Source organism: Crocodylus porosus, unplaced genomic scaffold, assembly GCF_001723895.1.
Source record: "Crocodylus porosus isolate Cpor-Errol unplaced genomic scaffold, CroPor_comp1, whole genome shotgun sequence".
NCBI lineage: Eukaryota > Metazoa > Chordata > Crocodylia > Crocodylidae > Crocodylus > Crocodylus porosus.
The window spans coordinates 61,991,659-62,004,130 of NW_017728886.1; the positions used below are offsets into that span (position 1 = coordinate 61,991,659).

Consider the following 12,472-nt stretch of genomic DNA (forward strand, 5'->3'; position numbering starts at 1 on the left):
GTTTTAAACAGAGTCATAGTTTAGCTGGCAAATCATATGATGTTTTAAAATACGTAAATGCCTAGCTTTAAACAATTTTGGAAAGTTTTTTTTTATTTTAGTCTAATGAATAAAATATGAATTTTAAGAAACATTTTAAGACTATAATGTAAACCAGAAAGTTAGGTCACTCTTAAGGATTATGTTTGCTTGAAAAAACAAATGTATTCACCATGCAAAAATCTTCAGTTTTCCACAGAAGCATACTGAAATGTCCACAGTGGTTAAATTAAAAAAAAAAAAAAACTTTAACAATATGCTGAGGGCAGAACATTTAGATTCAACAGTCAACTACAAGAGATTCAACATGTAATGCCTTTAAATTATTGATATATTCATAACAGCAGTGAGATAAGAAAGAGAGAGAAAAATGTTGGAAAATTACTGGAGCTAATTCCTAGTTCTCACTGATAGAACCCATGGCTCCTAGGGTAGTATGAGACTGTACTGTAGTATTTTATATGTAAAATATAATTAACTAGCTCATAAGCATACAAAGAGACTGGTTTTATTATTTTTCTGGACCCTTAAATATAGCGTAGCATACATTTCAGTGTATATGGACAGAAAGCCCATGATGTACTGTCCATCAAAATGTTTGGCATGTGCTGTTGTCAGTGAACATGCACTAACAAATCTTCACCTTTCAACCTCTTGGGATGCAGTCTTAAATATATATATTCTGGGTAACTGATCAGAAGCATTCTTTAAGATCTAGCAGAAAGGAAAAAGTAGAGGTAAGAAACAGACTCAAAGTGCAAAATTTGCACCTAAATCCTACAGACCTAAATCAAACTACCTCTGCACCCTGTTTAAAAGCCTGGAAAAAACAAGAAGCTATGTTTGTGTTTGGAATACAAGTTTGAAAAATTACAAGATTCCAAACCTCCTTTTTTGATATAGACCCTTCTCCCAACATTCAAGGTATTCAAGCCATTACAAGCTATCTAGGATTTATTTTGCATTTTAAATACTTGGTTTTAGATTGTTGCATAAGGGTTTGGGTCATACACTGATTTTTGTATTTGTATAATGTTGTAAGGTGAGATGTGTTAGACAGATGTGAAGATGTCTCTGGAGTGAAAAAGTAAGGTAGAAGATAGCAATTAGACTGCCTTTTCCCTACCAATGTGTGAACCTGGGAAAACTACAGGTCTAAGAACTCCCAGAACCATTTCTTGTGGACACAAACTGACAGGAAACATCCCATGTTTTTTTCAAGTGTCAGAATGGGTTGTATGGTATCAGACCAGTGTTTGGAAACCGAAGTTAAAAATTACTTTGATTTGTCATATCGCATGTCTAGTGGTAGAAGGGACCTGTGAACGAGGCCATGTCTTGACAACCAAAAGGTACATTCCTGGTACATTAAAGTTGTGCTACCTTTAACACCACTTGACTCGCATTGAGATACTAATACTAGAAATGCCTATGGACATGATTAACTTTACTACCAGTGTAGTCCTATTAAATCAACAACACTTTTCATAGTAGTAATCTTAAGTAGCTATGCAAGTATTTGTACGATCAGAGCCTAAGGTATGGATTAGTACCTTTTTGAGTGTTTTAGCTCTCTGTGTTGTAGCCTCTGAGTCCTAGGAGGACTTCACATTTTGTTGAATGAACTCAAATGAGATAACACAACTGAAAAGTATCTACTCTTTGTCCATTATGACATGGTCTTGGCTAATCAAATCACAGCAAATATATGTCAATATCATATGTTAAAGTTATCTTTGCAAAGCAAGGCCTTCTGACAACAGGGATTGACTGTGGGCCGAAATTTGTCCCTGTTGTTACTACTACTACTACTTGTTATTGTTACTACTATTACTTTTCCAATTTTTAAATTTCCCATTACCATAGATTTCGGTGATATAGCACAGAGCCCTGCTTCTATGTTGAGAATGGTATTAAATGACCCTGCGGCAGCATAGAACCTTGGGGACCTCACTGGGACTAAAGAGGATGTACTGTGTATTTAACAACAACAAAAAAAGCTGTTGATGGGCTCAAAACCCATTTCAATGCAAAATTTGGCACATTGGATAAAGATGGAAATAGCGTCAGTTATTTGTATTAGTATAAAATATAAAGAGAATTTGGGGTTAACTGATGACAAGTATTCACTTACTGACTTTTTAAAAACCAGTTTCATGGACAAATAATACATATGAGAAGTAGCATTTTCATTGTGCCAAGAGAAAATTAATTGTGGAGTCAATTCAGCTCTCCCTGAGGTCAAAGAGAACTCTGCCAAGTCCCTGATCTGGTATAAAATGGTCCTGCTTTCAAGTGAAAGTATAAACATCTTTAATTTCCTCTGGGTACAAAAGAAAGAAACCACTTAGATAACCAAAAAAATGCCTGAAAGCACATATGAAGAGCACATATTTCTTCTAGGACAGTTCTTATTTCTTTCTATAGTATTACTGTTAAAAGATTGTTTCAATAACTTGGATGAAATCACTTAAGTTTTCTGGCTTAGTTACCCCATCTGTGAAACAGGAATAATCCTCATCTAATCATGGAGTTACAACAAGGCACTATACACATGCTAATTTTAGATAGTGAGAGAATGCATCTTGATGATACTGTTTGGAAGCAAAGGCATGTGCAAGTGAAGGGGACAAAAAACAAAAGAAAATCATGAAGCCAGTGTAATTAATATGTCTAAAAGCTCAAAGGTTACTAATAAAAAAAGAGGGTATGAATATGAAAGAGAGACTGCTTTTCACTGAAAGATTTAGACAGAGGAGAAAATTAATGGAAATGGCATTGAATTTGATAGAATGAGTCAGAAAACTAGAGAAGGAGAAGCTGATTAAAAAAGATGGGAATAAGCAGGAAAGTACACTGTTTTTATGCCAGTATATTATATTGAATTTTATGTTATTTTATTGTACTGCCTCCTACCTGAGTCCTCTGTATTCTATAGCTAAATAGCAGTGGGAAAAGACTATGCAAATAGCCTATTTTACTAAAATGTATATCAGATCCTGCCTACATTGAAAACTTGTCTCTCATAACATTTTCTACAGGTTTGAAGTATGCAGACCCCAGCTCAAGGGGTCTAGGCATACTTCCTTACCCATTATGCATAGCTGAAAATCCATTATGCATAGCTGAAAATGGAATAGGTCTCAAAAGTTATCTTGATTATTCTTCCAAGAACCTAAGAGCAGTCCTATGCAAAGGGATGTGATCATAAAACTTTTGATGCAACATGAAAAATTCCACCCCATCCTAAAATGCTAAAATGACCACTGATTCCAGTATAAAGGAGCACTAGGACCAGGCCTGCAGTCCAAACAGACAAGACTCCTATTTACCATGAAAGCAATTTTGCTTCCAGCATCAGCCTTAAAACTGGAGGAGTGTGATGAAGGGTTATTCTAGGAATACAGATTCTTCTTTTTTATTGTAGTTTTTACAGTTAACAGTAGGACAAATGCTAAAAGATCAGTTCAGATACATTTCTTAAAGGACTTTGTGGTAGGGTTGGAGTGATGTTATAGTCATGATACTTTCATCTAGAAATCTCAAGAGAGATCAGCCATTTTACTTGTGAGATAATTAGTATTTCCCTGTTTCTGCTGGACTGTAAAGGCTGAAGGACCAACCTTTTGCATGGTATTACATTCTAGTATCTGTAACTTCACCCACAATATAGAATAAAATTAAATACCTAGATTTAACTGAACTCAAAGGTGAGGGTAGGAGTTAAGGATGCTCAGTCATGGTGCTCAATACTTGGCCCTCAATGAATAATGACAACTGGTTTCCTCTTAGTGAAAGAAAAGACTGGGAGATAATCAGATACCATTTTCTAAAGTCTTCAGTGAGATCAGCTAAATTAAGCTTTATGTAAAGTAACCAAGTGTGTCACAAATAGCCTAGCAACTGATATGTAGTCAGAATGTGAAACTAGGTATTTTAATAATGCAGAATAAACTTTTCAAATCATCTTTCATAAAAGGTTGGTTTTTGTAAACCACTTAGAATCCATTATGTATCTGGGTAATGATATTCCTTAGTAAGACAATTTTGCACCTGCAATTAAATGCAGACACACATTATGTCATTACCAGTCTAACATTGGGAACAATGTAGCCCTAATTAACTGTGTCTGCAAATTTTGTAACTAACAGCATTATATCAGAGGCCATACTCAAAAGTGCCAGATCCTCACCTAATGTAAATTGATGTTATTTACACAAGCTAAGGAGCTAGTCTGACATGTATGCTGATTGACCCACATGAGACAAGATATGAAATCAGTAATAGAGAGTGTTGTTTTCCATAAGTATATGTTTTATTGAAAACTAGCACACACATTTCAGAAAAATAATTTGAAGTATTTTAGTACCAATTGCTTTAAGCTGAACAGAGATTGTTTTACAGCTGCAATTACTCACATAATTACTGACTACATGCGTAATTAGTCAGGAGCACTTTGTTTTCAAGCTATTCTAAGTAAAAATGTATTTTGTATAATTAAACTAAAGAGATGGGTTTGTATTATTACTTCATTTTCCCAGATAATATAATCAATCAACATAGACACCCATTTAGAAAAATGAGTAAAGTGAAACAAGGGAAGAGAGAAAAAACATTAGTTTGATGTATTAATACCTACATCTTTTCCAAGAAAATATAGACATATCTGAAGAAGTCCATAGATGTTACATCTAAACTGGAATCCACGTTCTTCCTGGGTGCAACACCAGAAAAGCCAGTAGTCTGTATTAAACTGATCAAGGCTTTTGATAAGATCTTGAACGTATATATTTTTTTTAAGTAATTTTGTCTTGTAATTATTTTTAAATAGAAAGTCCTGGTTCATAAGAGCACAGCAAACCGTTAAACACAAAAGTCATGTTTTCTTCATGCAATACACTAATGCAAAATACACTGTTGTGAGCAGAGCCACAGACTTTATAGGGCAAAGATATAAGCTAGTTGAATGCTTGATGTTAAACTTTCCATGTTTTTATTTGGAAAAGGGCAATGACTGTGTTTTTCCTACATAAGCCTACTTTGTTAAAATTTGAAATAATAAACAAGCAATAAACAAGAATTTAAAAAGGATATGGTCAACAGAAAAGGAAGCATTTGCAGACTAAATGTTTATATTTTATGTTTTGTTAAAGGTAACTAAATCTTTAGGCAGAATGTAGCTCATGCTGTGTCCATTTCCACAGGAATATACTTTTCTATTTACCATTTTTTTCAATGAAGATTATGTGAATGCTTTACCAGACAGTTATACAGGACACTAAAAGACTCAGTAATGATCTTGCATAATATAAAAGGATCCTCCATTACAGGTTTTAACATGTATTTGGTGACACAAGTGTTTTGTGCAAAGGGCAGCTGAGGAAACTATGTTCTGTCAGCACTTTTCATACCATTTCTCTCCCCACCACCATTTTACTAATCTGTGGGCTGTAGTAAAATGAGATTGACTGTGATTTCATTGAATAAGATCTGTTTTAATATTTAGTGCCTGTGTGAGATTAATTTACTTATTTAGAAGGCGGGGGGAGTAGTTTGCCTGTGTTTGCAATGGATTCAGAGGCACAAAATACTAGGACTGCTGCCCAACAGTTGCCTGGAGTGTCTACATAAATCATTCATTATTCCTTTTGATTCAAGTATACAGTAATCTCATTGACGTTTGTTCTGTGATCCTTTTTTGAACAAAAAAAAATGTATAAATACCATGTAAGGCTGAAATTACATTGTGCTAATAAGACCTCTGTAGAATTCAAAGTGGTAGAACTTTGACTTAAACAGGGGGCCAAATTTTGGCCTCTACCGCAGAGAAGTCCAAGAGAAATCAATGGGAGCTGGATAGATGCATCAAAAAGAAGCATTTGGCCACAGCATAACAGCAGAGATTTTCTGCCACAGAAGTTCCATCTCCTTTAAATGACCTGCTATGAAGTATGAATCTCAAAAGCTTCTTTTTTCTTTTAGATACTCCACTAAAATGACTGATATAAAAATCTTTGGGTTGTTAGCTTTATTTTTTTTTTTCTTTTTAAAAGCCACTTGTGTTCTTCTGAAGGTTGCACAGACACATCAACTAGCAAAAAAAGTCATTTCACTTTTGTGCCATACAGCCTTCAGTTTTATGTTGTGATAGGCCTACTGAAAAGAAACTTCAAGATCAAAGGAAGTTTATTTTCCCAGGGTTTATTTAACACAGACTGTGGATAGAAGCAGGCACTGCTTGCTGAAGACCTACTTCTGTTGAATCCTTTGTTGTTTATCTCTTTTACTTGTTCCATCTGTCAGGCCATCTGCCTCCTCATGACCCCTTTTTTCCATTTGTATTACAGGTCCACACATTCCGAGGTCCTCACTGGTGTGAATACTGTGCCAACTTTATGTGGGGGCTCATCGCTCAGGGAGTCAGGTGTTCAGGTAGCTTTAAACATTTATCCTTTTTTCTTTCTCCTGAAAAATGCATATGTAAGTGTAATTTTGCAAGATATAGCAAGAAATTGTACTGTGTGAGTCCAAATGTGAACTAACAACCAGTTGACCCAATCCTGAGAAGTATGAAACACATTTATTTATCTGTCTTGATCAACAAGAAGAAATAGGACTCGTGTATGTAGTGGTCCATACCCAGGCACATTTTTAGTAAGGTTGAGTAACAGTGTTGAGTGTCTTGGAAATTATCCTCCTGCTTGTCATATGTAAAGACCAAAGAAACTATTGGCAGAATGTTTCTGACTGTCAGTCACATTGACTTATAAGAATATGTAAATGTGCAAGGAAGAAAAATGATGTTACATTTTCTTTTGAAAAAAAAATTGAACCTTGTGTTTAAAATTGCAAAATTGGAAATAATCCCTTACTTATTCCCCCCCACCCCACTTATCCCTGGTTGTTTTATCCCCTGGTTTGCCCATGGTGACATCTTTACAGTAGAACTTTGTAAATATGTGTACCCAACATTTTGGTCAGGAATTCTTATTAGGATCTTGCAAGTTGTCTTCTTTGTAATATTATATAAAAGTTCTTTTTACTTCTTAAGAAACAAGCTCTGAAGGTGGCAGAACCAGCCTGCAAATAGTCATAACAACTCATCTTTTTTTCCCACCTACTGTTGAAAAATGTCCTTGTCTAAAAAAAAGACTATCACCTGTTACCAATGAAAATGCCATATGTCACTGGGAACCACAAATGCTAGCCTCATATCCAAAATAATTAGTTTCCTGATGTTTCTGTTTCTTTAGATTTCTTTTATTGAGATGCTTCTGCATCTTAATAGCTTTTTTTTAAAAATTGGTTCACAATATAGTGAAAGCAAATCAGCTTGCAATAAACCATAATAATTACTCCATAATGTTTTTTGATGCAGCATTGGAAAATGTTTTGATGTTTTGCATACAGATCTGGTAACGACATTCTACTGACCCAAATTTCCATTTTTTCTCAAATGCATATAATACTGTCTGCCTCTTCCTGCTCTGCATCATGGTATTTCTGAGCCCTGATAAATAGATGCCAAATTTAGCTCTCATGATTACTGACTTTGGGGGCTGAAGTCACTTCATATAAAATTGAGAAAGCAATTTGAGGGTTCTTCAGGATAAAGAAAATTTCATAAGTGTAAGTTATTACCATATTTACTCAAATACAAGATAAGCCCTCCCCCCCATCAGCATAAGGGGAAAAAAGCATCTTATTCATGCTTACAAGGGAATCTCATTAAATGCACTGCTAATCATTAAACTACTTCCAAAAGCAGCAAATGCTTAGTAATGCAAATCAACTATAAAGTTGATTAAATACAGCCAACTCTGACCATGACTATGAAACACATGGTCCATATAGGGCAAACATACTGAATATACCCTAAGGATAGGTCAGTGCAACCTATTTGAATAGAATATATGGTAATGTGTACTGTGCTCAATCCCCTTCAGAGCTGACTCATTTTAAAGTCATGTTGAGTCACAGTATTGAATACATTTTTACTTCCTCTTCACTCGCACAGCTGAACAGCACCTTTCTCTCTCATTTCCAATGATTCTTGTTTCTTCACCAGGTGTAAATGTCTGGTAAACATCAGCAAATGGGGCCCCCAAACATTTCACCCAGAATCCCTCTGTTGCCTTCTCAGCCTGTCATATATGATTAGTATGGTCCCACATCCTCTATATTGTGGAGCCAGACCAGGTTGCCCTGGATGTCATCTGTATATACATTTTTGGAGGATCCCAGGACCAGTGAGAAGAACACCTGGTTCCAGTCATGAGTGGGGGCTAATTAGCACATGGATCCTTTGTGGGGGGTATCTGGAATACACACACGTGCTGGGTAGTGCTGAGCTGTGGAGTCACCATGGCTTGAAATGCTGTTGACTCTAATGGGGCCCAGCCCAATGCGTTGCATAAAAATCATGAGTCTTTTGACTTTGGGTTATTAATCATAGCTTATACTATATATAAGCTGTTGAGGACCTTGTGTTCTAGGGGGTCTGCCCCATCCGCTCTTGAGCAGCAGATTCTTTTTGGTATTGGTTGGTGGAATTGGAGCTTGCTCCATCCACTCCATGCATTGACCTGGTATTGCAGTGCTTCCAGGACTGGTGCAAAAAAACAGAAAAAAAAAAAAAAAAATTACACTATATATAAGTAAGTACAAAAGTGCTGCTTGAAAGTGTATTTATGGAGTACCTGTGCTAAAATATGCAGCAGTTTCAAAAAGATAAAATACACTAATTTTTGATGAGCTAAGATTATATGTACCCATAGGAATTTGCTTGTATACAAATTACTACAGGCATGTTTGTTTTGAAAGTCATTGTTTTCAAATTTGCCCTCATTTCCAGGTGCTTAGGGAGAGTAGGATCTGACAGTGAAGGGGAAGAAGGGCCTGCAGAGGGAAGAAGTTGGAGGGGCGTAGGGTAAAAGGGCCATCTGATCCCCCAAGACTTATTTTTCCTGTTGTAGCATTGAGGCAGACAAATTCAATAATTAGCTTCTATACCTGGAAAATTATAACAAATTTATAATTTTTCCATATATAGAACCTAATTATCAGTGGATCATCATATAATTATCAGTGGATCATCATATAAATTGACCCTGACTATATTGAAGTAAATACAGCAGTAAGTACATGGCCTGCTTACTATATTTATCTACTCTGTCTTGTCTACCTGTATCTTGTTAGTAGCAAGGAAAAGACTATTCTAAATGCATAAAAATTAATAGTAATTTGTGGTTGAGATTATCAAGCCCTAAATAAAAATGTCTTCAAATTGACCATGTGTGTCATACAGTTGGGTTTATTTCCATTATTAAAAAAAATCTTGCTTATGGAAAAGCTTAATTATTTAATATGATACCTAACACTCATACTATTTAATTACCAGGAATTAACTCTAAGTAACCAAACAATTTTATTTAACTGCACATAAAATGTTTTGAGAAAATATTGAAAGTAATAAAGGGAATATCCTAAGTGCAGCTGCCAGATTTTCTTAAATTTTACTATACAGTGATGTAATATGAAGAAACCTCAGAGGGTGGAGCCACATAAACTATACCTGCTCCATTAAGAATACAGAATATTAATAATGACTAATAGTTTAATTTTGTGTGATAAATAATTCAAGGAAAATAGTATTTGAACGTATTGCAAGTAGTTCAGCAAGTAAATCATCATGCAAAACAATATTTACATTACTGGCGATGACTTCAGAAATATTAGGTCAGTTGAAAGGTTTCAGTCTAAATGCCTTGGTTATTTTTGCATACTATCGATGAAAATTGCAACTGGAAATCAATCAGAATAAAAGGCAAATGTCTGCAAAACAATGCAACAGGTGGAGGTGGCATTTGCCTTACTGATGCCTATAAAATTATTTGGCTGACTTTGGAAACAATCAGAAAAATTTCCATTTATGGAAACCACATATAGATATTTAAGTTAACAGAAATTCACCAATGTATTCTAGGAACTAATCTGACTCTCAAATAAGATATCTGAATAGTTTTGTACTGTGCATGCTTTGATTTATGCTGTGCCTTTCACAGCATTTTATATCCACTTCAGTCACCAGTGAAAAGCTGACATGTCTGAGGTGAAAGGCAGCAACCATTTAGCAGAATATAATAAGATACTGTACCTTGAATGAACCACCTGAAATAACTGCAAGAATGTAGGTGGTCATGTGATCCTTAGGACATGCTAATCCTCATAAACAAGGATCCTGGATTTCTCTGATTAAAAAAAAGAAATCCCCGATTTTCAGATTAAAAAAGTATCCCCAAATCCATATTTTTTTCCTTGATTAAAATGAAACACCACTAATGTTTATTAGTGGTGGTTATTAGTGGTTATTGTTAGAAGCACCACTAATAAATAAATGGTATTTATTAGTGATGTTTCATTTTAATCATGGAAAAATGCGGATTTTGGGTTACTTTTTTTTAATGTGAAAATTGGGTTTGTTTGTTTTTTATCAGAGGAAGCCAGGATCCCTGCTCATAAACTATGTATTGCTATACCAGCTTTCTCAGACTTAGGTATCTGAAATTTGGTAACTTAACCCCAGTTTAGACACCTGAATAAATGTTGTAATCTGATTTTAAGTGGTATCACGACAGCTCTAAATGACTTCAGTTGGAGCTAAATGTACTCAGCAATTCTAAAAATCCATGGGAAGCTCCGTATCTTGTTAACAAAACCTGTGGTATGTCAGTGTAGTTTCTGAATCTCTGTGCTCCAACTTCTCACTTCCACAGAATCCAAGCTTTGAAGTGATCCTCTCTCCATAGCTGGATGTCACCAAATCCCATCAACGCTGTTCACTGAATCAGCCAGAGGAGTCACGAGAGAGCAATGTGAAGAGTTTTTTGGTGTTTGCTTTTGTTTTGTGAGAGGGAAGGCGGTTTTGCCCTTTGCTTGGTATAAGTTAAAGAAATCAGCAGTTAGACATAATCAGTCAATCTTAATATTAATCTTGGCAAATTTTATTTACAGACTGCGGGTTAAACGTACATAAACAGTGTTCCAAATATGTACCCAATGATTGTCAACCAGACCTGAAGAGGATCAAGAGAGTCTACTGCTGTGACCTCACGACACTAGTGAAGGCCCACAATACACAAAGACCCATGGTTGTGGATTTATGCATTCGAGAAATTGAAGCAAGAGGTTTGTAAAATTTTAAAATCCATTCAACTTGAGCACAATGTGACCAGATCAATAACATTAACTGAATTGCAAAGAAAAAAGAACAGAAACTTACCAAAATTAAATCAACTTTGTTTTGCATGTTAAGTTAGATAAAAATAAATATGCCCAAGTACACTGGAAGAAGACTGAAGAATTTGAGTACAAATACTACACCATTTTGCAGCATGTAATTTCATAATGTAAATAATTTAAATCTTTTTTTTTTTATGTTAGGTGTATATTTTGCATGTAATACTTAAAAGGGCAGACTTTAAAGAGAAACCTTAAGGTCATTTATATATGTCCTTTTCATTTGTTTTTTTACTATTGTCAGCTATGAGGGGTTTATTTACTTTTCAAAGTAATCAGATTTTAATTCAAAACAAGTTCTGAATAATCTAATTTTAACCTTTTCAGAACATCATATGTAAAAGAACACAGCTAATGGAAATTGCTCATACAAAATGTGAAAAAAAGATTGCAAGCTTCTCAGGATAGTAAAATTCACAGTACTTTCTGGGCTTGACTGATAAATGCCACATCCAAGACAGGATGTCGCAGCCAAAAAAACCCACTAGCTTGTGATAGGGTTTTACTAAACTGGTATGCATGCCATACTTACTAATTATAATAACAGCAACAGCAAAATGATCATATGATATTGGCCGTGTGTATGCCTTTGATAGGTAATATGTAAATAATGATAAACTACATTCCCGTGCTAGTCATCTCTTTTGCATAGTGATCCCATAATCGTGAACTGATGACATCACAGTAATCTGCATGGCAACACACTGATATCAAACATAGGATTTTAAAGCTACACGTCTTCCATTAAAATTAACAGAAGACATGTAGTTAAATCCCCGGAATTGCTCTGCAAATCTCAGCCAAGATTATATCATCACTGTAAGAACAAATAGATAAAACTGGGTTTGAGAGGGAACATGCTTGATAATGCACTTGATCTATTATTTTTACATGCATCAGTTACAACACAAGCTTTTTGTCCTCTTTAATTTTCAATAGTATAATTGCTGTAATAACTTTTTAAAAACCTTTTTTGGAATATTAATGTTGGTCTTAGGACAACTTCAATACCCTACAAAGGATATTGGGTGCTGGTAGGTGATCATAAAGGTATGCTCACAAGAAAAGAATCATTGAGTTAAAATAAATAACATTCTCAAGATCACTTTACCTAGAGAAGTGATCTCTTCTGCCA

The 12,472-nt window shown here is 35.0% G+C and overlaps 1 protein-coding gene across 1 annotated transcript in view; it reads left to right on the forward strand.

The window, feature by feature from the left end:
* The window catches only part of CHN2 (chimerin 2), a 225,466-nt gene that overhangs the window by 192,458 nt on the left and 20,536 nt on the right, over nt 1–12,472 (forward strand). Inside the window, exons 8-9 of the mRNA XM_019535388.1 lie at nt 6,387–6,471; nt 11,053–11,226. Of these exons, the coding sequence (XP_019390933.1) occupies nt 6,387–6,471; nt 11,053–11,226 (259 nt within the window). The remainder of the gene's footprint in view (nt 1–6,386; nt 6,472–11,052; nt 11,227–12,472) is intronic.